The sequence below is a fragment of the Nuphar pumila genome, chromosome 13, assembly GCF_984573655.1.
Source record: "Nuphar pumila chromosome 13, dmNupPumi1.hap1.1, whole genome shotgun sequence".
NCBI classification, from domain to species: Eukaryota; Viridiplantae; Streptophyta; class Magnoliopsida; order Nymphaeales; family Nymphaeaceae; genus Nuphar; species Nuphar pumila.
In genome coordinates, this window is record NC_143261.1 from 97,695,772 (window position 1) to 97,719,691 (window position 23,920).

General features: G+C 38.7%; 1 protein-coding gene across 1 annotated transcript; it reads left to right on the top strand.

Moving 5' to 3' along the window:
* Positions 1-200: 200 nt before the first annotated feature.
* Positions 201-2,320, top strand: LOC149819362 (protein ELC-like). Its single transcript, XM_089984667.1, has one exon. It carries the CDS (start codon positions 615-617, stop codon positions 1,875-1,877), a length of 1,263 nt encoding a protein of 420 aa, XP_089840793.1. The 5' UTR covers positions 201-614; the 3' UTR covers positions 1,878-2,320.
* The last annotated feature ends 21,600 nt before the right edge of the window (positions 2,321-23,920 follow it).

A 23,920-nucleotide genomic window follows, 5' to 3' on the forward strand; every position in this document is an offset into this window, starting at 1 on the left:
AGGAGAAAGAGAAGCAGTAAACGACATTTTTGACATAGGTTATAGCAGTTCTTTATTTGACTATTGTCAGAAAAAGTTGGGTCTATATCAGAAATTTAAGAAAAGATAGCACCTGAATAGAATATTGGTAAAAGTTAGGTCGTATCAGAAAATTATCCAATAAAATATGAACAAAATTCGTCGCTATGGTTTTTGTTTCAGTAGCAATCGAGATTCCTAGAAGCAAGAGAGAGAAACCTTGCTAGGTAAGTAATAAGGATCGAGGAAGCTGCCTTCAGTACGACGGCGAGAAGGAGAAGCCCTCACGCTCGTTCCTCCCTGCATCTGTCGACAATCGCAAAAGAGGACCACCCAAAACGAGGGTAACCCGTCTCTCTCTCTCTCTCATCTGATTCACCTGAATCAGAAACCCCTCGAATCCAATCGCGCATGCCAACTATCGAACCCACAACGATTGATCATCATCCTCTCTGCAACCTCAAATCCCCTTTTTCCTCTGTTTTTTAATATAGATTGACCACCACCACCATTGTCATCATCAATCCGATCGCTAAACAGGACTCTCTCTCATTCCGTTACCACCATCGATCTCAATCATTAATCTAATCATCACCATGGTTCCCCCAATGTATGGTGCGAATTCATCCCAGATCTCGGTCCAATTCCTCAACAGCCTGCTCTCTCAGAGAGGCCCTTCCGCTCTGCCCTACAGCGAAGACGTGAAATGGTACATCAGGCAGCACCTCGTGGCTGTGGTCCAGGAGCATCCCAGCCTCCAGGTGAAGACGGCCGTGTTCACCCACAACGATGGGCGGACGGTGAACCTTCTCCAGGCCGATGGGACGATCCCCATGCTCTATCAGCAGGTCAGCTACAACATCCCCGTGGTCATCTGGTTGATGGAGTCCTACCCACGCCAACCCCCTTGTTTTTACGTTAACCCAACGAGGGACATGGTCATCAGGCGCGGACACCCCCTTGTAAATCCTTCCGGGATGGTCTCCGTTCCTTATCTTCACGGTTGGATCTTCCCCAGTTCGAATCTCGTCGATTTGGTGAGGAACATAAGCCATTTGTTCGCTCGGGATCCTCCCTTGTACACCAAACAGCCCTCTGCTTCTGCTTCTGCGGGGCACAGGATTCACAGCCCAACTCGACGTTCTTCGTCTTCTACGGTGGGCGGACCGTCCCCATCGTCGTCCCCTTCCTCTTCCTCGGCGCTGAATCCTCCGGGCCCTGGTGTAAGACCAAGTGCAGGTCCTATTCCCAATCGGCTTCTATCGCCCTATGGCCGGCCGATGCCGCCGTCTCCTCAACGGCCGCTAACGGAAGACCCATCCGAGGTTTTCAAGAGGAATTCCATCAATAAGCTGCTGGAGATGCTGCATTCCGATATTGTTGCTTTGAGGAAGTCGAGGGAGGCAGAGATGGACTCACTTTTCAATGTGCAGGCAGCGTTGAGGCAGCGGGAGGAGCAGCTCAATAAGGGGTTGAGGGAGATGCTGGATGAGAAGGAGGGGTTGGAGCAGCTGCTCCAGATAGTTCTTATGAATGAAGATGTACTTGAAGCGTGGGTGAAGGAAAATGTCAAGAAGAAGTCGGGGATCGATATTGATGATGTCTTTGAGCCCTGCGATGCTCTGTCGAGACAGATGCTGGACTGCACTGCAGCTGATCTCGCTATTGAGGATTCTATTTATTCGTTGGATAAGGCGGTTCAAGCAGGCGTTATCCCCTTCGATGCCTACATGAGGAACGTAAGGGTGCTCTCTCGTGAGCAATTCTTTCATCGGGCAACTTCTGCGAAAGTGAGGGCAGCCCAAATGCAGGCTAGAGTTTCCAGTATGGCATCTAGGGCTCCTCCATATGGTGTTTGAATTACGACCTTGGGTGGCTTGGTTGCACGTTTCCTACAGGAGTCAATGCTGTTATTTCCCGTCATTGGTTTTAAGTTAACCATAATTTCATTGGAAGGAGAGGGTGCATATGATGTCTGGTCCAAAAGAAATGAATCGAATGGTGGGGGATTGGATTCTTGGAGGGATTTTCAGTTGCTTCGATGAGGCATGCTTGTACAAAATTTCTTGCTTCCTATTGTGTATTGAGGAATCTGCAGGATTTTGGTACTTGACGCTGCAGCTGCTTCAAGTATTCTCTGAGTCATCCTTTTTTATTGTCAATCATATTGATGCTTTGACATATTTTTTGTGTTAACCGCTTATAGTACTTGAACAGTGTGTATCTGAGAATATATTCTTTGAGACTCTTTGTCTTAGTTTGCCCTTAGAAATATGATTTTTATGATGTTAATTCAAATAAATATATCGGTGTTTTCTGCAGCATGCCAATGATATGTTGTTGTCTTCATTTATTTTTCTCCACTTATATGAACCCAAATGAAGCTTTGTAACCATCTTTTTGATTCTACAATATTTTGCACTGGGTGATTAATAATCAATAATCCTTTTTTTTGAGATCACTAAGATTATCTTGGAGCTCCTCATTATTGGCACAAGTGGTATCATTTAAGTTTAGAGCAGAATTTGGATTAGTTCATCAATGGTGGAACTTGGTTGGTAGAAAACTAGATTTCTATATGCTTAAAATGGTTCATGTAATTGTATTGATCTGTTTGGTTTAAGAAGTTATAAACTCTAGTTCCTCCAATTTGTTTTCTGTTTTTCATTTTTACTTTCTGAATTATGGCATTATTTTGCAATGTTTCTCGTACTAAAAGGAAGTATTTATTTGAGCTAGGAGATGTTCTGCTTTTGAATGATTCCAATATTGTTTGTGTGGAACTTTTATTTTGGATTCTATTAGATGATTCCAATATTGTTTTAGGTTGCTCCATATTCCTGCGGTGGGCTTCTTTCATGCATATTTTTGGCTTTCTAAATAAACACAGTGTTGCAAGATGATACTCTAACCTGTGGGAAGAGCTTAAGATATATATATTTATGATGCCATGTTGTATGATATTGTAATATCAAGATGCATGAAAAAAAGAAAACTAGATAAAAAATTAAAACATTTTAACTTAAATTCGTATTAAAAAATAAAAGTATAAAAACTAAAGTGCATATTTGACATTGTTGTAAGTATTGTTAATATGGGCAAAAGCGATACAATACAGTCCTGGATCGTGCCGTATTGTACAATACGTACAATACACCTTCAATGCACTTTAAAAATTGCCGAAACTTGTTTTTTTATTTTTTGGGTTTTAAAGACCTCTTTAGGGCCGACTTCTTCGTTTGTGTAGAGGCCATTGGAGGGGTATCCACGTACCCTAGGAGTCGTGAGAGCGATTTGGGGGATGATCCATGCGCAAGGGAGATGGGTTTTGCGGTTTTATCAAGTAAGAGTGCATTTCACCAATTTTCCACTAAGGAAGCGGGTTAAGGAAAAAATCTCTATTATGAATAAAATCACAAAATTACCCTCCACCCCCCCCCCCCCTTTCGAACACTCACATTACGGGTAGAGGCTCTGCCACCTTGCAACACCCCCTTTCCGCCAACTTATCGTGAAGTTGGATCTACGAAAATTAGGGATTTATATCAAGATAGAAATCAAGCTCCACACTCCAACCGAAATGGCATCACGGCCTGGCAATGGGACACTCAAGTAATGAGTGGAAACCGTTTGAAAATCGAGTGCAACTATTGCAATAATATTTTTGTTTATGTAATATAAAACTATGAGTCTTGTGGCATGTTCTTAATTGCAAGATATTCAATATTTTACATCGTTCTTGTGAGATAGCTGATGTATGATGATGTCTTATGCAACTCATAGAGACATAAATGCTGCATATGTGATTTTATGGTTGTATTTTGTGCAATTCATTATTGCTTCATGTGTTATGCTTTTTTTTATAGATTTTTTGCAAATTTTTTCTGATTATTTCATGATTTTTTTTTTAGAATTTTCCAAAAAATTTATTAAAAAATTATGCTTTTTTTTATGATACAATATGTATATTATTTTGGGCCCAACCGATATGGGTAACTATACGATACTTACAACCTTGATATTTGACAATTTTGCCACAAGAAGATAATTAATAAGCAGTTGATTTGAACACTCATTAGCAAAGTGACATATTAACATATTATAGAAGCTGAATTGGGAGAAGATGTTGACCAACTCTTTCATGCTTACTAGACTCATTTTTTTTAAAGTCATTTTCCATGATGTGTGAAAATTTCCATGTCATATTATCACATATATATGGCACAACTATCATTATCATCTTAGAATTACCCCTCTTCTCTCTCTCTCTCTTATGGTTTTATTATAAAATTAGCATATCAAACTAATAGCCAACAAACAAATTTAAACTTTTTCAAGAGCCAAAGCTTACCAATTCTTTTATGATGAACTTCCTCTATGCTTATATACGGTTCATTTTGGAGGTGTTGACTGATGCACCCAACTTAGCTGGCCCCTGCTACTAGTAGCATAAGGACTGATATGCCTTAGATTGGCCCAGTCACTGTCCATCTGCTTTGTGTTCTGAGTCTGTGGTGCCCTGCTTCTAGTTTTCTAGTTGTGATCCGTGTGCCTAAATTCAAGGGAGTAAGGCTTGCTCTGCAGTTCAAGCAGTCACTGAAACATGTAGACGGGAAAAACATATGGTCTCCCACATCACTTTCTGTTACATGGTTGTTTTGGTTTCGTCTTCTGATAAATATAGTTGGTCTTCCTAAATGTTTGGTGCTGGTGGTACCTTTCAAGATTAATTTTAACTTTTGTATGTTTGTATTCTCGAAGATAAGAGACCAGCATGTCCTTATGAATTACCTTTCACCCAAAATATAACATTTTGACCTCTATTTTTGACCTTGAATTTTTGTGGCATAAAAAGTGCTCTTTGATGTCCTTGTCAATGGGTACACAAAATCCCATGTCAAGTCATAATATTTTGTCTTGTGCTCCAGTTGCTATTAGTATATATCTCATCAAGCGTACAATTTCTTGTGCTCCAGTTGCTAATAGTATATCTCTCATCAAGCATACAATTTCTTGAATTGCACAATCAGACTAGGAAAAAACCCACTATATTGAATTTAGTGATAGCAAACCCTTAAAAGTCGGTGTCAAATTTGGTTTTAAAGATTTTGATTTAGATCAAGCCTCTTACCTCATGGTTTTCAATTCTTCATCCCTGAAACCATAGATCTAGGTTCTTCATGCACGAATCAACCTTCCAAATGTTGGAATATGACAGACCAATAAAATCCACAAATTTTCAAGAGTTGAAATGTGTAGAGGGTAAACTCTCTTCTCGTGATTTGTGTATGAAAATGAGGTTGCTTTTCACCTCTTTCTCCATTAAATCCAGTTATCTAGTGTTCTCATATATGAACTGAGCATTCCAAGGGTCCGATTAGGGTAAGATTTCTGAAATATCTAAGCTCCAATGGGTAAAAAAAAACCTAAAACAAGAGGGGAAAACTCTTTTCTCTTGTATAAATTAATAGGGTTAAAATGAACTTATTTAACTATGTCACATAGGTGTGGATGCGGCGATGCGTCACTTTAAAAAAACTTGGGCGCGGGGAGGTTATATATATAAATGTTTTAACAGTTTTAAGTTAACACTACATGTATGTGTGTGCATTTATGTATTTATATATAATATAGATAAAACTGGACTTGGTTAGGGTTAACTAAATCTACTTTTGGACAGAAATGGACCTCAGTGTGGTTGTCTTCACTTGACACAAAGGAAGCCGTGTCCAAGTGTCGTACCCGCTGTAAAAGTATCTTCAACAAGATACTTTAGCCGATAACGCAACAACCTTAAGAATAAATGTGTGAACATACACACCCAAGAACACTTGTGCACAACGAACACAACACACCGAATCACAAATGTGCACTTGCACCCATAAGTTTCATAAACACTGAAGAGGTTGGGCTATAATCCCAAATCTCTTCTTACAAATACAATGGAGAGAGCCCATATTTATAGGGCTAAAGGAGACCTTGGAAGGGGCTCCACATAGTCGTTGGAGCCCCTCCAACGGTCACAAATGTGACCGTTGGAGGGGTCCAACGACTAGTGTGTTGGGCCCCTCCCAAGGTAGGTACAACTCATTTATTGAAAGAAAAATAAAAATAAAAATGGGAAAAGACTACCTCTAAGACTAAAGATAGAATTATATATATATTTTACATATATAATAGGTAGATACATATACATATATTATATATATGTATATGTATTACCTTATATATGTAAAATATATATACGAAGTTACAAGTTTGGATTACATATTTTAACACCCCCCCTCAAACTTAGGGCAGGATGACCGATAGTTTGCCAAGAAGGAAGTTGAACCGTGGAGCACACAAGGCTTTGGTAAAGAAGTCCGCCAACTGATATTCGGACGTAACATAAGGAAGATCAATGACTCCTCGGAGATATGCTTCGCGAACATAGTGACGGTCCATTTCAATGTGTTTGGTCCGCTCATGGAATGTGTGTTTTTTCGCAATGTAGATTGCGCTCTTGTTGTCGCAACACAGCTTGGTAGGCCCTTCAATTGTGACTCCCATGTCTTCAAGCAGTTGATGAATCCAAACAATCTCCATGGTAGTAGTTGCCATGGCACGATATTCAGCTTCTGTTGAGGAGAGTGACACCTTTTGTTGCTTCTTGCATCTCCATGAAATCAGCGAGTCACCTAAAAATACACAAAATCCAGTGGTGGAGTGACGGTTATTTGGGTCACCTCCCCAATCAGAATCAGTATAAGCAATTAATTTTAAATCGGAAGAAGAAGATAGAAAAACTCCCTTATTTAGAGTACCCTTTATGTATCTTACAACTCGTAAGATGGCACTCATGTGAACGAATGTAGGCGCATGCTGAAACTGACTTGCAGTGTGGACTGCATGGGATATATCTGGTCTGGTAATACTTAGATATATCAGAGATCCTACAAGCTGTCTGTAGGGTGTAGGGTCCAAAAGTGGAACCCCATCATCAATTTTCATCTTTGCTCCTACAACCGCAGGAGTTTCGCAAAGCTTCTCATCCGTAATACCTGACCTGTCAATGATCTCAGAGGCAAGCTTAGTTTGAGATAAAAAATATCCTCTAAGAGATTATGCTACTTCAATTCCCAGAAAATAAGTTAGAAAACCCAAGTCAGACATTTCAAATTTATCCTTCAAGATAGATTTTATACTCTTAACCCCGTTAGAGTCACTCCCAGTGATGAGCATGTCATCAACATACAAAAGTAAAATTACAATCCCTGCATTGGATTTTCTAACAAATAGAGCAGTGTCAGTAAAACAAGAGGAAAAGCCATTTTCAATCATAACAGAATTAAATCTATCATACCAAGCCTTGGGAGCTTGTTTTAGACCATAGAGTGCTTTTTGAAGACGAAGCACCTTTCCCTCAGGAGCCTCCATTCCAGGAGGAGCATCCATATAAACTTCTTCACTCAAATCACCATTTAAAAAGGCATTTTTAACATCCATTTGATAGATGTTCCACTTGTTGATAGAGGCAACGATTATTAGGCATCGAACAGTGACCATACGGGCTACAGGAGCAAAAGTTTCTTCATAGTCAATACCATATTCTTGACTATATCCTTTTGCAACCAAGCGAGCTTTATACCTTTCAAGGGATCCATCACTTTTAGTTTTTACTTTAAAAACCCATCTGCATCCTATTGTTTTCTTACCTTTAGGAAGATGTTGAAACTCCCAAGTTTTGGCTCTTCTCAGGGCCTCAAGTTCATTGTCCATGGCATTAATCCATTTAGGGCATCTACGTGCTTCTTCAAAATTTCTAGGTTCTATATAAGAGTGGATGGCACTAAGGCAGGCTCTATATCTTGGTGAGAAAGAGTCATAGGAAATGAACCTAGAAGGAGGCCTTCTACTTCTCTCAGTTCTACGAGGGATCACTTCATTCTGAGAGGCACTGGGACTTGCATCATTATATCTGTCAAGAGCACTCCTAAAGTTGTTTTGATCTCTATGAGAGTAGGTGATAGGGTTTCTAGGTAATTCAATAGGTTGATGTGATGAAGGAGATAAGGAGATGTTTTCCTCGGTTTCAAGTTCATTTGGGTTACTTTGATTTGACTCATTATCACTAGTATCATCGTCCTTATTCAATAAATCAAATAAAAAGGAATAATCCATATTTTCATTATGGGGGTCACAACGTTCAAACCCACTAACATTTTCCAAAAAACTCACGTTTCTGGAAACATACAATTTATCACTTTTGATATCATAACAACGAAACCCCTTTTGGGTTTCAGAATAGCCAAGAAAGGCACAAGGAATGGCTTTTGGAGAAAGTTTGTCATTCTTATCAGTAAGAACAAAACACTTACACCCAAAGACCCTTAACCTGCTATAATCAGGTTCCTTATCATACAGTTTTTCAAAAGGAGAAATTTTGTTTAAATTTTTCGATGGAAGTCGGTTTATGAGATAGACAGAGGTAAGGGCTGCCTCAGCCCAAAGATTTTTTGGAATGTTTTGAGAAATGAGCAAAGTCCTAGTGGTTTCAATGATGTGCCTGTGCTTTCGTTCGGTTAACCCATTTTGTTTCGGGGTTTTCAGACATGATTTTTGGTGAAGAATTCCAAAATTTTCAAGATAACTCTTAAATTCATTTGAGAGGTATTCTCCTCCAGAGTCAGACCTAAAGATTTTTAAACATCCATTGAATTGATTTGAAATCATCATGTGAAAGCTTTTAAAGGTTGAAAAAACCTCATGTTTATGTTTAAGGAAATAGATCCAACAAAACCTAGTATAGTCATCCACAAAGATCACATAATATGAAAAACCTCCTTTTGACATTACCGGAGCCGGTCCCCATACATTTCCCAAGAATGCATTCATTACACAAAAAGTCACTTTTACAAAGATGTTTAACAAAAGGCAAATACGCGATTTTAACAATATTGGGATGACCCAATCTCTTATGCCATACATGAATGTCTTTGTTTTGGACGACGTTGCAAAATTGACTCTTGGGAACTTGAAGAAAATCTACGTAGTAGAGGTCTCCTCTTCTAGAGCCTTCCCCAATCAATCTCCCGGACTGGCGATCCTGTATCCAACATTTATTAGAAGAAAATTTTATATCGCAACCATGGTCCGAGAGTTGGGAAACGGAAAGAAGATTTAGGTTAAGGTTTGGGATAAAACGAATTTTTGGAACAAAGAAGTCTTGTTTTTCAAAATTACCTATTCCTTTAATCTCAAGAGATGTACCGTCCGCGGTTGATACAAAAGATGGAAAAGCATTTTTAGAAAAGTTTGAAAGAGTGCAATAACTAGGGGTCATGTGAAAGGATGCCCCGGAATCTAAAAGCCAAGATGTCTTACCGGGGGAAGAGGATGACATAGCGGCTCCGGAAGTACCTCCCTTGAGAAGAGGTTGTAGGGCTTCCACGATTTGTTGAAGAGAAAGAGACTCACTTGATAAAGAGGGTCGTTCTTCAACTTGAGATGCCATAGCCGTTGCAATCAATTTCTTCCATTTAGGACACAAGGGTTTGATATGTCCGGGTTCTTTACAATGATAGCAAGTTACTTTGCTATAATCTTTTTTGCCATACCGATCATTTCCTCCTTGACCTTGATTCTTGAAATGAGGAGGTCTATAGGTTCTCATGTTATTTCCCGGTCTTGACACGGCATTAGCCATTTCACCATCTTCTTGAGTAGAGGAAGTAACAAGAATGCTAGGATTATTTTTGCCAATCCCCATACGGGTTTCTTCACCACTTAGCTTGGTGATAACATATTCGAGTGAGGGGGATGTGAAGGCGGAGAGAAGAGAGGACCGGACTTGTTCAAATTCGGGTCTAAGGCCATTTAAAAAATTGAAGAACCGGTCTTCTTCAAGTTGTTTGTGCCTTAATTCGATTGCCTCACCACTCCATTTAGGTTCAAGAATAGCGAGCTCGTCCCAAATAGAGGATAATTCGGCAAAATACTCTCGAATGGTCATGTCATTTTGTTGGAGAGTCAAAGCCCTCTTTTGGAGAAAGTACTTGTGGGATAGATCTCTTGAGGTGTACATTTTCTCAAGATATACCCAAGCTTCGGAAGCCCTTTTAAATTTGATGATGTTGGCATTTATCTTGGTCTCAACGGATGAAAAAATCCAAGATAAGATCTTGAAGTTCTTCATTTCCCAATCATCATGTTTCTTAGAATACTCTTCAAGGGCCTTTTGTCTTTCATCCCCTTCAAGGATCTTAATATCCCCTCCTTCAACAATGGTAATCTTGGGTTTCGGTTCCGGTATGGATCCATGAACGTAACCCCAAAGCCCCTTTCCTTTAATATGGGCTTCCATATTACCGGCCCAAACGTGATAGTTTGAGCCATTAAGCTTAAACCCAAGAGAGAAATGGGAGTCTTTTTCGCCCATTAGAGAGGAAAGAATGCAAGAGATAGTATGTACCTTAATTACTTTTTGCGTCTTTCTTGACAAAAGAGGCTCCTAAAATATTGCTAGAAGAAGATGATCCTCTTTGATTTCAAAAAACTTGAAGGCACGCTTCCCGAGGAATGCAAAAGAAGGCGAATCACAATTCTTCTTCTTCAACGAGGCTCTGATACCATGTAAAAGTATCTTCAACAAGATACTTTAGCCGATAATGCAACAACCTTAAGAATAAATGTGTGAACATACACACCCAAGAACACTTGTGCACAACGAACACAACACACCGAATCACAAATGTGCACTTGCACTCATAAGTTTCATAAACACTGAAGAGGTTGGGCTATAATCCCAAATCTCTTCTTACAAATACAATGGAGAGAGCCCATATTTATAGGGCTAAAGGAGACCTTGGAAGGGGCTCCACATAGTCGTTGGAGCCCCTCCAACGGTCACAAATGTGACCGTTGGAGGGGTCCAACGACTAGTGTGTTGGGCCCCTCCCAAGGTAGGTACAACTCATTTATTGAAAGAAAAATAAAAATAAAAATGGGAAAAGACTACCCCTAAGACTAAAGATAGAATTATATATATATTTTACATATATAATAGGTAGATACATATACATATATTATATATATGTATATGTATTACCTTATATATGTAAAATATATATACGAAGTTACAAGTTTGGATTACGTATTTTAACACCCGCATGGGTGTAGGTGCGACGTGGGTGCGGTGCCCTTTTAGAAGAGTCTGTGTTACATAGCTATTTAATGTAAAAAGTTTGGTAAAAATGGTCAGAAATTTAAGAAAAGTCTTCGACAGAAGGTCTTGGCTCCAGCAAGTATCAACTTGTACAATATATGCCAATACTGTATGATATACTATTTTTCCAAAAGGGTTGTACCATATCAAGGTCTGATACACCAATATAGCATATTAAAGCACAGTTTCTTTGGATATATGTGTTTGATTAAATTCTGTTAAAGAGAACCGTGCTTTGTTAGTAGCCCAGCCACTTATTTGTATGTCTGAGACCTCTTTTTTATGTACTGACATTTTTTTGCATCAAATCATGTTGGGCTGGTGTGCGTACTGCGTACAGTGTAGAAATCTAGAATTGTGATAAGATTTGAGTGCTGAAAAAATATAGACGGCCTGGATAGGTCTTAACATATTCAACATATGCTCAATCAGAGTGATTTGCCAATTCAGGCGCATTCATCCAAAAGATTGTTTATATATATATATATATATATCCATTTTGTTCTAGTTTGCTCGATAGGGGCATTTTTTTTTTCACATGTACTCATAGTTGTTTTCTAGAAACAACTATTTTCTTAGTTTAGTTTTTGTATTTTTTAAATGTATTTTTTACTTTTTTATTTTTCTTTTTGTTAATACCATTTGGGGCCCGACTCATGGAGTCGTTGGGGCCCTAATGGTCATAAATATGACCGTTGGAAGCTCCCCAACGACTCTATGAGGGGAGCTCCCAATGGTCTCCCCTCCTCTATTTATTGTGTATAAATAGGGGGTGTTCCCCTTTGTTCTCTTCATGTATTTTACAAGCCTCTTTCAATAATATTTATTCTTTACTTGTTGGCATTGCCTTTTGAGGCTTTTTGTTTTGTCCCATCGTGGACTTCTTGCTTATGTGCTTATTGTGCCTTTGTATTTATCCACTATTGGACTTAGTTGATGGTTTTGCATCTTAAGCTTGTAATTTTGCATACTTCATTACAAAGATTGCGATCCTTTCCTTTTTCAGTATTTTTTTTTTACATATTTAAGGAATTGTTGAAGTTTTATCTCTGAAAACAGCAAACTAGTTAGAGTATATAATATAGTAGGTCCCATACTTTGTTTCCATGGAACCCTATTTAGGGCCACACTTCGATTAATCAATGTACTCACATGCACTCTTCTGCTATTGTTGAATTTTTTAATTGAGAAAAGGTTCAAACATGTGCTGGTTTCAAACCTAGATACCCTTATGAGGTTCAACCATGTGATCACCCATCTTGGACATTCATAACTGTTTTCATAGCCGCATATCCCTCATGCTAGGAAATTGGCTTATCTTTCTTTTCTTCAAATAATCAATGTCTAAACCATGCATGAATGTAGTCCTTACAACTATGTTGCAGAACTGCTCAAGATGTCACCTCATCACTTTTTGTAGATGTAAGAAACAAGAAAGACAGAGTATTATACTTAATGTTATAACATGATGTTTTCGGTCATCCTTATCCAGTTCAAATATTAAGAATAGAAATAAAAAGACGGATGAATATGTTCTAGCATCAAAGAAAGTCTGATTTGTGATACTTATTTCTACTCTCATTCCTGAACAAGTTTTTGTGGAGAGTATTCTTTCTGCCAAACAGAGTTCTGGTTTACTTCCCTTGGAAGAGAGTATTGCTGATTCAAGTATCATATGGAATAAATGTCTTTCAGTTTTCACTCAAGTCAACTTACTCTCACCTTGGGCCAACTTCTTTTGCAAAGGGTTGTCATCTCCTTACAGAGGGTTTGATGTCCAACCAACTTATTAGTGTTAGCTGGATATGGTCCCTTGCAGTATCTTGATTACATATATGGTTGAATTTTAATGTATATTCAACATGAAAATCCTTTATTTGAGTCTCAAGTAAAATGAGATATGTAATGGGGTAAAAGGATAATTAGATCTGGATGTAACAAGTGCTTTTCGTATCCAAGTTCATATCCGAGTCTATATTCACTTGTACTATGTCTAGTTATGCTAGATTTTGACCATTTAGTTTCAAAGTTACCAGAAGCTTCTTAGATAGATGGGAAGCTTGCTTCCTGGAAACTCGCTTCGAAGCGCGATACTCTTTGCTTCCGAAACTTGATGAGAACCTCAATTTCCCCACGCTTCTCCTATGCTTTCCACACACTTCATCTATTCTTCTTATTTGTTCTCTTACTCAACTTTCATGTTTTTATGTGTTTTCTCTCAATCTTCTCACTCACTTCCATGTGCTTTCTCTAAATTGATAGTCATCATTTTTAGATTTTGTTAAAAATCTATTTCTTACACTAAAAAGTCATGAAATTTAATATTAGTCATTTTTATTTTAGTTTTTATTTGTGTTTCATTTTGATTCCCATTCAATTCTTATATATATGTTTTTATTCCTCGCTTCCCGCTTCCTATAAATTTTAAAATGCATCGCTTCTCGCTTCCGCTTTCTGTATCGTTTCCCACTTCTGCTTTCTAGTCTGATAACCTTGTGTTAAACAAAGAAGGAACTGTTTGGTCCTTACTTGTCTTTAGGACTGATTCATGGCTTCGGCCATCTTTGAGCCAATGATACCCATGTTTTTCTTGCTTGTGTTGCTAATTTTGATCCATCTAGGTTACTTCCCTTTCCATATCAGGATTATCACAACCAAGATCTTTTCACTTTGAAAACATTTTTTATTCTATTTCAGAAAGCATGAAGTCATACTAATTCTCCTCTGACCCACAAGCACACATTTATGATATGCTTGGTCCCCCCATGGGAGATTATACACATAATAGCTTCTAAATTGGCAACATGTACATCAACAATGTTTCAGGAACATCCACTCAAGGTAAAAAAAGGGTTATTCCCAATAATCAGGCAGGCAGTCACCATGAGGGCCAACATTAATGATGAGTTCATTAAGAACAAAAACCTGGAATAGATAACTATCTTCCCTGGAGAGGACTGCAGATTTGCATCTGTGAATTCCCCAAAGCAATTCCCATGGGGTACTTGACAAAAATTATGGGATTCTGGTGATAAGTACATCAATTTTAGGAGAGTTAAGTGGATATCTAAAAATCATAATTTACAAGTTCCAAATGGGATTTCATGAGGAAAGATCAGGAAGTTAAAAATTTAGAAAAATTTAAACTTAAGAGATTCATAGAATCAGATCAGATACAGCCAATGTACTGGATAAAACTCAAATGAGCATTCATTTCTCATCCATGCAGTCTACTGCCAGTAATGTACTTGTGTTGTTGTGCCTATCTACTAGGTCCTCGTACCCAATGGCCTTGGCTGGAGAAGCCTGAATTCTCTGCCTGCTTCCGCATCAGTTCTGTATCTTAGGGCGAGCGACCTTCATTCTTCCCATAATCATTTACAAAAAGTAACGAACCTATGTTAGATGCTGTTTTTTCTCATGACAATAAATCCAAGCTTGGCTTTTTCCCTGAATTTGAATAGGCATGTCAAGATGCTCGAAGCGACAGCTGTGTCCAAACATCAAATGAAATTGTAATGATCCATTTTGGCTTGCCATATTTAATTGTCAATAGATGATCTACTTGTCACTGAAACATTTAGATATGTCTGGACAATCAGTTTAACAACATTTGAGGGTGAAGGACATGCAGCAAAGCTGCTAATCCAAGTGTCTCTGCCATACTGATGGATCGTCTTCAATTTGATCGATCTTGGACAGCAAAAGAGTGATAAGGGTAGAAATAGTGTTCAAGAACAATAAGACACATCTTTAATTGCCCCTATGTTAAATCTATAACCAGAAAAAATAAAATCCTTAGCAACAAAATATGACCTAAGCCGCCAAAGGGGTCCAGTGGCATCTTATGATTATCACCTTGTTGCTGTTGTAATCAAGTCCCTCCGGACATATCTTCAAATTATGGAGATGGAGCTAATTTTCATATGGCTTTGAAGTGCCTGCACACAAATCTTGCAATGAAAGATGTTTGCGGGCCTCTAAGATTCAAGCATATACCAATTCGTACTATATGAAGAATTTTAATCTTTCAGATGTTTGTGTGACCCCATGGAGACAGTGGGGGGGGGGGGGGGGGTATGCTTAAGTTGATGTTCTCATAAAGATAAAAAAAATCAATATTCGGTCTAATGGTGTAGTATGGGATTTCATGTGCCAGGATATTGCTGTAGTTTATTATAGACATCCTGGAATCTATTTTGCATTGGTATTTGTGGAAGGGTTTTGTGCCCGCGTCGACAGTACTAATACTTCATGGGTATAGGGCATGCTAGTGTTGGATCTTACCTTATCTAGACCCAATCCATTACCCATTCTATGTTTTTGAAGGTGCATAAAAGGGTTGTTTTCATCTATTTTTGTATATATATATATATATATTAGTACCAAATATTCACCCATATGTGTATATATACTCTTAGTTCTCGTGTCACCCTGCATACCTGCACTTGCACCCATACCTATGTGACTGCCTGGAATTTAGTTTTTCAGGCAATTGTAAGGTATTTACTGGTAAAAGGTGCTTGGGACAGTGTTGTAGCTGTACAACTTACGCATCTTTTGTTCTGAAAATGAAAACCTGTCTTTCAGTTTTGCCTGCTGCAAATTCAGACAAACAAACTTGTTTTTCTCAAAAAATTCACTGGAAAAAATAGGTGTATCATCTAACTTCTAACATTTTGGTTATGTAGGTGCTCTCTCTCTCCTTTGCGGATCCTACATTTTTACTCTTGTTCTATATCTCCTTGTATATTTCTCACAATGCAGAACTCCCAACAATGGTTGTACCTTAGTATTAAAGCCTTGCATTCATGCATATCTGTAAGAGAGAGAGAGAGAGAGAGAGAGAGAGAGAGAGAGAGAGAGAGAGAGAGAGAGAGAGTGTCATTCCTTATCCCAACATAGGGTTGGCTTTGCCAGTCCTATTTTTCCCATTCCTTCTTTATGCAAGAAAGATATCAATCTTACTATGTTTGATCCAAATTAATTTTTTGTTATATGTCATTAACAGACTTGTTTGTTACCAGTTATGATATAATGAGGAAATTACTGTACTAGCCATTCAGTTCCGGAATTCTGAAAGGATGAACTCACCCTCAATCGTTAAAGTTTTGATGTTTGTGAAAAGCAATGTCGGTTTGTTGATTCATGCTACGTTGCTTCTTCATCACTTTGGTTCTTGTCTAAGTTTGAGTAACACTTGGAATGACATCATCTTATTTACCGTAAGTTGATGGGAAATTTTTGAATAGGTTGTTCATTTGACATGGTTATTCTTTTATTTTCCTATGATGTTTGTGTATAGGAACTTGATTGCTATAATGAAAAATGTATTAAATCTGTGGACATTTTAGGAGTTCAAAAGTTTCAAAGATTAGTACAGTAATTTTTTTCCCTAACAAAATGAGCCGCTCAATCCTTTGAGGTAAAGGCAGTAAAAATGAGCTTCTCAAGAGTAGCTGTTAGCTATAGAGCGGAGTGCCTATTCTCAAGAGGGTAAACATGAATTTGGTAATTCTGAACGGGGATCATTTGAACATTTTTATTACGTGCCAATGTTCTCTAAAATGAAGAATTGTGCTGTTTATACAGTGGGGATGGGAGGTTTTGATGTAAAATGCATGGCTACTAAATGGCATCTCCTTGAGTCTTATTTTTGCCTCTTCTCTTGGTAGAAATGATTAAAAGACTGAAAGAAGATCTAGACCTAGGTTTAACCATGGTTAAAAACACGCATATAACTATTGGCATATGCCTTTCTGATGCTTGCTATCCTTTGTGTTCTCCGTCCCTGAGATTCATATACTAAAAATCGAGTCAATCATTTTTTGTCCATATGCTTAGGCAGCCATTAGTCACATCTAGCATAGGGTTCTATAGACAAGTCACATCACCCAATTGAATTTGATGCCATCCCAACTACCACTGCCACCATGGCCATCAATATGGGTGTGTTATATATCTAGAATGATCTTGATGACAGAATCTGATGGGTGGTCCCTAAGTGTTAAATTTTGCTATGAAGTAGCAGTCTTCCTCACAATCAAAGTAGCATCACTATATGAGAATGTTGGGGTATATTTGGTCATATGCAGTGAGTTGGCACAAAAAAGGGGACTTGGTGATGTTTTCTTCACCAACCTAGTGCAACCCTCATCTCACAATAACTGTTCATCTGGATTTGTGGTTCTTATTGGGCTTTGCCTAGCCAAATTTTAACCTATATATTGTTTCAGTACAATACGGTTAGGGATCTCTTCTTGGTGTTTGATTTGTGATAGAAGTCGTTGAGAGAATCCTTTGGTAGTTTTTGGGAGGTAATGACCTAATTCTATGTTAAAAAATGTTGCACAGTTTGAATTGTTAAGCAACATCATTAAGAAGGTAATCTGAGTATACAATAACCATCTTTGGGACACCTTCCACAGCCGAAGTGGCTCTTTTTGTTGAAAGTACAAGATCTGAAGTTGGTGCAGTGAGCTGCTAACCCTTTGGTTTCCATGCAAAACCGAGTGTTAAATGTCAATCTCGAGCACCACCATCTTCTTGATGAAGCTATAGACCTAGAGAGTTAAGCATGCAAATGGATCAGATAGTCTCAGATACCTGATCTGAATCTGACATTTTATTGTTGGATTTGGATTCTTAAAGTAAGATCTGCATGTGCATTCAGATTTGCTAAAGAGGATTATTTTCAGATTCTGATCAATATTTTAGGTTGGATCTAATTTGAATTTGGATCAAAATCCAATATGATTGCATTTTTTTTATTAAAGAGCTCATTTGGTTTCTCGCTGAATCCAATATTGCTGCATATATTTCCGATCTGGACTCGACCCTCCCTCATCTGTTTTGAATCGGACCCTGACCCCGATCTGGATTTACTATTCACAATTTGGATTTGGATCTGACATGATCTGGCCTGTTTCCCCTATCTATTTCATGTGGCAGCTTTTTGAGGTTCCTCTAGCTCTGTCTGAGCTTATACTAACTCACAGAGACTGCATGATTCGGTTTATATGTCGGTTAGTTCAATCAGAGCCGTACCTGTGTTTTATGGGGCCTGAGGCGGAGGGAAAAAATGGGCCCCCTACTAATAGTAGGAGTTCGGGGGCAGCGCCTCCGATTTTTTTTAAAGAATCAAAATAATAATAAAATTTGCATTCACATTAAACAAATATAATATTCCAAATATTTATATTATATTAAATAAAAATAGGGGAGCTTGGGCCTTAAAAATGGGCCCCTAATTTTTTTTTGGGCCCAAGCCTCATTGGCCTCTTTACAGGTTCGGCTCTGGGTTCAATCAAAATACAAAAGAATTAGCGTTAAAAATTGAAGTTTTTGAATTGATCATTTCATCTGTCAGCATCTTGCCACTTGAAGGCTATGTTGATTTTTAAAAGGGTCATTGCTTGCCTAGTGCACAAACACAGGTTGGAGCCTTAAAAGCAGTCGACTTCATGCAAAAGGTTTTGCAACAAGCTCAACATGACCCGGGCAAGATGTAGAGGTGTGCTCGAGTCTGTTTGTGGGTTTGGTTGGATCTGTTTCCAAAGTCCAAACCCATTGGGCTCCACAACAATTCAAATGAGAGAGTGATTCTCATGGGGCACAACCAAACATGCTCTAAATGCGTTCTTGGTACATGGATGCACAGACTTAGATGAGTTATTGCAATTTGTATTTGCCTTGGTGCATGCATATGATAAAAACAAAGATTTGTTTAAGTATGGTCATATACATGCTTGACTACATCGGAACTAAGAGATGCTTACTCCTTGATATGGTTCTAAAAATGAACGATCCAGATGCTTTGCCCATTCCATTTTCATTGCTTGCTCAAGCATCTAATGGAATGTCCAGACCACGTAGTCACAATTTTCAGGGAAACCACATGTTCTTTATACTATAAATCCGTCGAAATTTTTGCAAGAATACTGATGCTTAAAACACAAGGAAAAATCTAGAAAAAAACATGGAATGCCCATTACTCTAATTCCTTCATATGATAAACTATACTTAAACAGGACAGCAGAGTTTTACGCTGACAGGACAGCGACCGCAAGTATGTGTGGCTGAGCCAGCGTGGCTAGGTCTAAAAAAAAAAACTATACTTAAACAAGATAACACTACATTTTAGACAAGCGATAAACCACGGGGAACTTCAAAAGAAAAAGTAGCACTCTATATGCTCATTATTGTACAGACAAAAATTGACAACAAACAGGTCTTGTTTTTGGATCAAGAGCGTAATTTGTGGGGTTAGATCTGTTTGTCTTTGAAAAAGAGCACCAATTTGGGTAGCTCCAACTTGATTTGTGGTGGGGTTGTGTGTAAATACTTAGCTCCAACTTAATTTGTGGTGGGTTTGTGAGTGTAAACACTAAAATATCTAAATGGATCCATTATCCGCTTTGTTGGAAGTCATTGTTGAGGGACCTGTTTTTTTTTTTTCTATGAAAATAATTGAAAAAAAACAAACAGGTTCATCTTGGGACAAAGTCCATACCCCATGACCATGGGATCTCTTTAGAATAGAATAATTTGAAGAAAGAACAAGTTCACCTAATTTTTCCTTCAGCAACTCCTGCAATGAGACTAATCTTTCACATCTTGAGTCACTGCGCTTGGGTGTGCTGTTGTGCTCTTTTATTTTTATTTCAAGGGGAAATCATAAGAAAATATTTAACAATGAGAAAGGCTTGCCTAAAGTCCAAGGTGGATATTAAAAGGCTACGAATATGTTTTAAAATAATTTTAAAATCTTTTAAAAGAAAACATATAGGATTGCCATTCAATTCTGAATGTTTTTAGAATTGATATTAGATAAGAAGTTAATTTATTAATTAATAAAGGTTCTTAACTTTCACAATTCATCATAAAAGTGTTTTCAACTCGGACAAAATTATGAGCAAAAATGTCACGCAGATGGTGCTTACCAATGTCACAAAATCACCGAGGTGGTATCCCATGTGGTAAGTGGGGTCCTGTGTCAAGCTGAAGGCCCAGGATATAATCCCTCTGCCACATGGTGCGGCTGTTGTTCTGGTAGTGGTCCCCCTAACCCCAGCTTGCCTGTAAAAAAAAAAAGAAGGTTGATTTATCTAGAAGAAAAATCAAAAGAAAATATCAGAGTAGATATAAAATATGAAGATTATATGAAAATAAATAAAAGTATACTTTAAAAACATTGCAGTTTTACCATACAAATATTGCATTGTTTGTGGCATTGCTTAGATTTTGGAAATATCGCGATATATTGTCGATATTTGTGACATAGATGTTGACAACCCCCATGTCAGGCTGAGGTCTGAATAAGGATGGCAGTGGACCGGGGAGGGGGCAGGGGACAAGGTCTCTACCCCCCCGCACCATCCCTGCACGGGTTTTGATTTTAACTTTCATTCCCGCCTCCATCCCTGCACGGGTTTTGATTTTAACTTCCATTCCCGCCTCCATCCCCGTTTCATGTCCTCCATTGCCGGTCCAAACGGGGTGAGGCAAGGGTAGCCCCGTTTCCCCTCGATCCACTGCCATCCCTAAAGAAGGATTGGATGATGGGGGCAAGGCGGGGTAAAGCGTAAGTCCATCCCCGAACGGGTTTTGATTTTAACCTCCATCTCCACCTTAATCCCCGTTTCATATCCTCCATCCCGGGTCCAAACGGTGCAAGGCAGGGTGCGGCCCCGTTTTCCCCAGATCCACTACCATCCCTAAGGTTTGAACAGAAGATGATGAGCAGGATAGGTGTTTAGTGGGCATCCAGTCTTTCTTTGAATTGAGTAATATAGGAAATTAATCAATGACCCTTAACATATAGGACAGTGCCTGATAATGATGATGGTGCTTATGGTATAGGTTTCTCAAACTCCACCACTGGTCTTAGTAGGACAAAAAAATCTGACTCATGTACATGGTCCAGTTAGGTCGAATTAGGTGAGAAGTCTCCAAAGAAGGTTAAAGTCCAAATCCAAAAAACATTTACATCAGTGGGCCCTAGGCCCACCCTAACAGGCCAAGAACCACTTTGGTAAACAGGGTAATTGAAACAACAGCATTTCCTGACTCAAGTATATTGGTTTGTAAGTTTGACATGATCTATAGAACCGGTAAGCAAATCAAATAGGTGTTCAATCTCATCTCACTCTTATGATGAGCCGAGCCGAGCCAAGCCGAGCTTGAGCTGACTTATTAACAAAAACATATATCTTTTTAGAATTGGAAACAATAGAAATTGAATTCCAAAGCTGCTGAACCAAACTCAAACTGGTTATTTACAAAACCGACAAAGACAGAAATGGCACTCACTTTTGTCACCATTTCATGTTTTGGCTGAGACTGAAAAATATGGCAAACATAGCCAATTCATGACTCAAGCCTGCCGATAAAAAATCTATCACAATTGATTTTTTTTTTCTTGATGGTTTTACCTTTTTGTTTCCGGAAAAGTAGGCACCTTGGTCAAACCACTTGCCTAAATTGCCATCGGAAAATATCCGGAGACAATAAAAATAAGACGCCACGATTTCAACCAAATAAAAGAGCAAAACTATCAAGAAAATAGTAAATTAGCCATGTTTATGATATTCTCTAGTTGGTGGTCAGTTATGATATTGTGTTAAAAATTAATGCCATCTGTGTCATTGTTCAAAAAAATAAATACATTGTTTCAAGGTTGTAAACAATGAATTTTTAATTCTAAACATATTGCTTGTAGGCCAATAACCACAATCTTATATACTCTATGATGTAGAATATATGCAAAATATATTTATTACTAGTAAATGAGCCTATACGAGTCTAGCCGAGCCAAATACTAGGTGTTCTATGTTTTGCTTGTTGAGACCATTTCACGAGTTCGAACGAGTTGTTTACAAGCCAAACATGAGCAGCTTGTCTCATTTCTCAGCACACAGACCTTGTCCAAAGCATCTGGTAGGAGTCACTTATGAATGTCACCAAGTTGAGGAGACTTCACAAGTTCGAAACCCACTAGTGACACCCCTTGCCACAAGGTCAAAACTGAGCGTACTCCCTGGTAGGCAGGGGAACCTAAAGCGTTTGGCCAACTGGAGGCTAGCCAATGTGTGGTGGATGTGATGGGATTTTTTAACTTGAATTACCCAAAGAAACACTTGGTCCAAAGTAGGCCCATCCCACTAGCAACCGTAGATATTTTTTGGCGAGATGGCTGATTTCCACGTACAGATGTTTAGGACTTGATAGGGTTGCAAACAGGTCAGATTCAGGAAAACCAAAATTCTAAAATTTGGCTGTTCCAGATCCGAACCAATCCGACTTCAATATATTTTGAGATCCAAGATCCGATCCATTTGCAATCCTACTTAGAGGCACGTTAATTAAGCGAGGAAAAAGGGTCTCTGACCTACCGTTGGTAGGTCTTCAATGACATTGAATTGTTTATGTGACTCAAATGTGCTCCATAAGGGAAAAAACAGTAAATAGTAATGAGTGGTATCATATATTCTCACCCACAGTAAATACATATAGTAATGGATGACTACCATATGGCATTATGTGGGCAGTGTAGGACACCTGACTCACACCATGAGGCACAGTCACAAAGTTGGTGCCTGGTGGCTCTCACTCAATCCATTGAAGTCCCCTCATTTATTTATTTAGTTGGAGCCTTACCTTAGACTAGAAACAGGAGGGGGATGCTCTCATGCTCCAATTCCAAAAAAATCAGTGCACCCACTTGCTGAATTGGCTTGCAAATGGCTCTTGACATTGTCTTTTTCCCTCCCCCATTCCCAGTTAAATTAAGTGGCATGCAGCAGCTCCACATTTTGATACTGTTTGAATTTTGGTCATTAACAATCTGGTGCATGCCATTACTGTTATCATTGATCATCATGCCAGAGCAGCAAAAGAGTAGATATTAATAACAGTAATTTCAGGTCACCTACCTTGGGAAGAAGATGCTGACTTCTTCGTCTCAGGTTGCCCCTGGTTGGATCTGTGAGGGCTCGAGTGTTGGTGGTTTCACCTGAGGTTTGCCTTGCCGGTTCACGACGAGGGTTTCTCGTTATTAAAAAGACCCCAAGTTAGTTACCGGATCTATGGGCGCATTTGATACTGGATCTGTTTGAGATATCAGATACGAGGATTTGAGGTCCTACACCACCTACCCCTAGGAGTGGGCAACAGCCTGGCCCGACCCGCCAATGGACCAGGCCAGCCTGTCAATTGATGGGCCAGACCAAAATCCTGGATCTGACTGGCACACCAGGAAACCCCAAGCCCACGATCCACCCATTATATATATATATATATATATATATATATATATATATATATATATATATATATATATATATATATATATATATATATATGTGTGTGTGTGTGTGTGTGTGTTTTATTTAAATATGTACATAAAAATCTAGTATTCATACTGCTCTTAGCCTGCACATAAACAGTGCCCTACTCCTACATGTACAGTCAACTATTGCACCTCAACACCTTTCAGAGAGAACTAGCTAGCTCTGGGTTCACTGCTGATTCTTCAACATGAGTCGGTTCAAACCTCCACTTAGTTTCACCCAAGCTTTATCCTGGTAATGGATAGATCACCAAGGATCGGGTCTATAAGCCGTGTGTGCGGCCAGTGGACTGACCCGTGTGGGCCTGCTTTGAGTTGAGCCAAGCTTGGGTATAATTTATAAGCCC

Excerpts from the sequence above, each read along its gene's own strand:
- LOC149819362 (XM_089984667.1), top strand. The coding sequence starts at position 615 with ATGGTTCCCCCAATGTATGGTGCGAATTCATCCCAGATCTCGGTCCAA.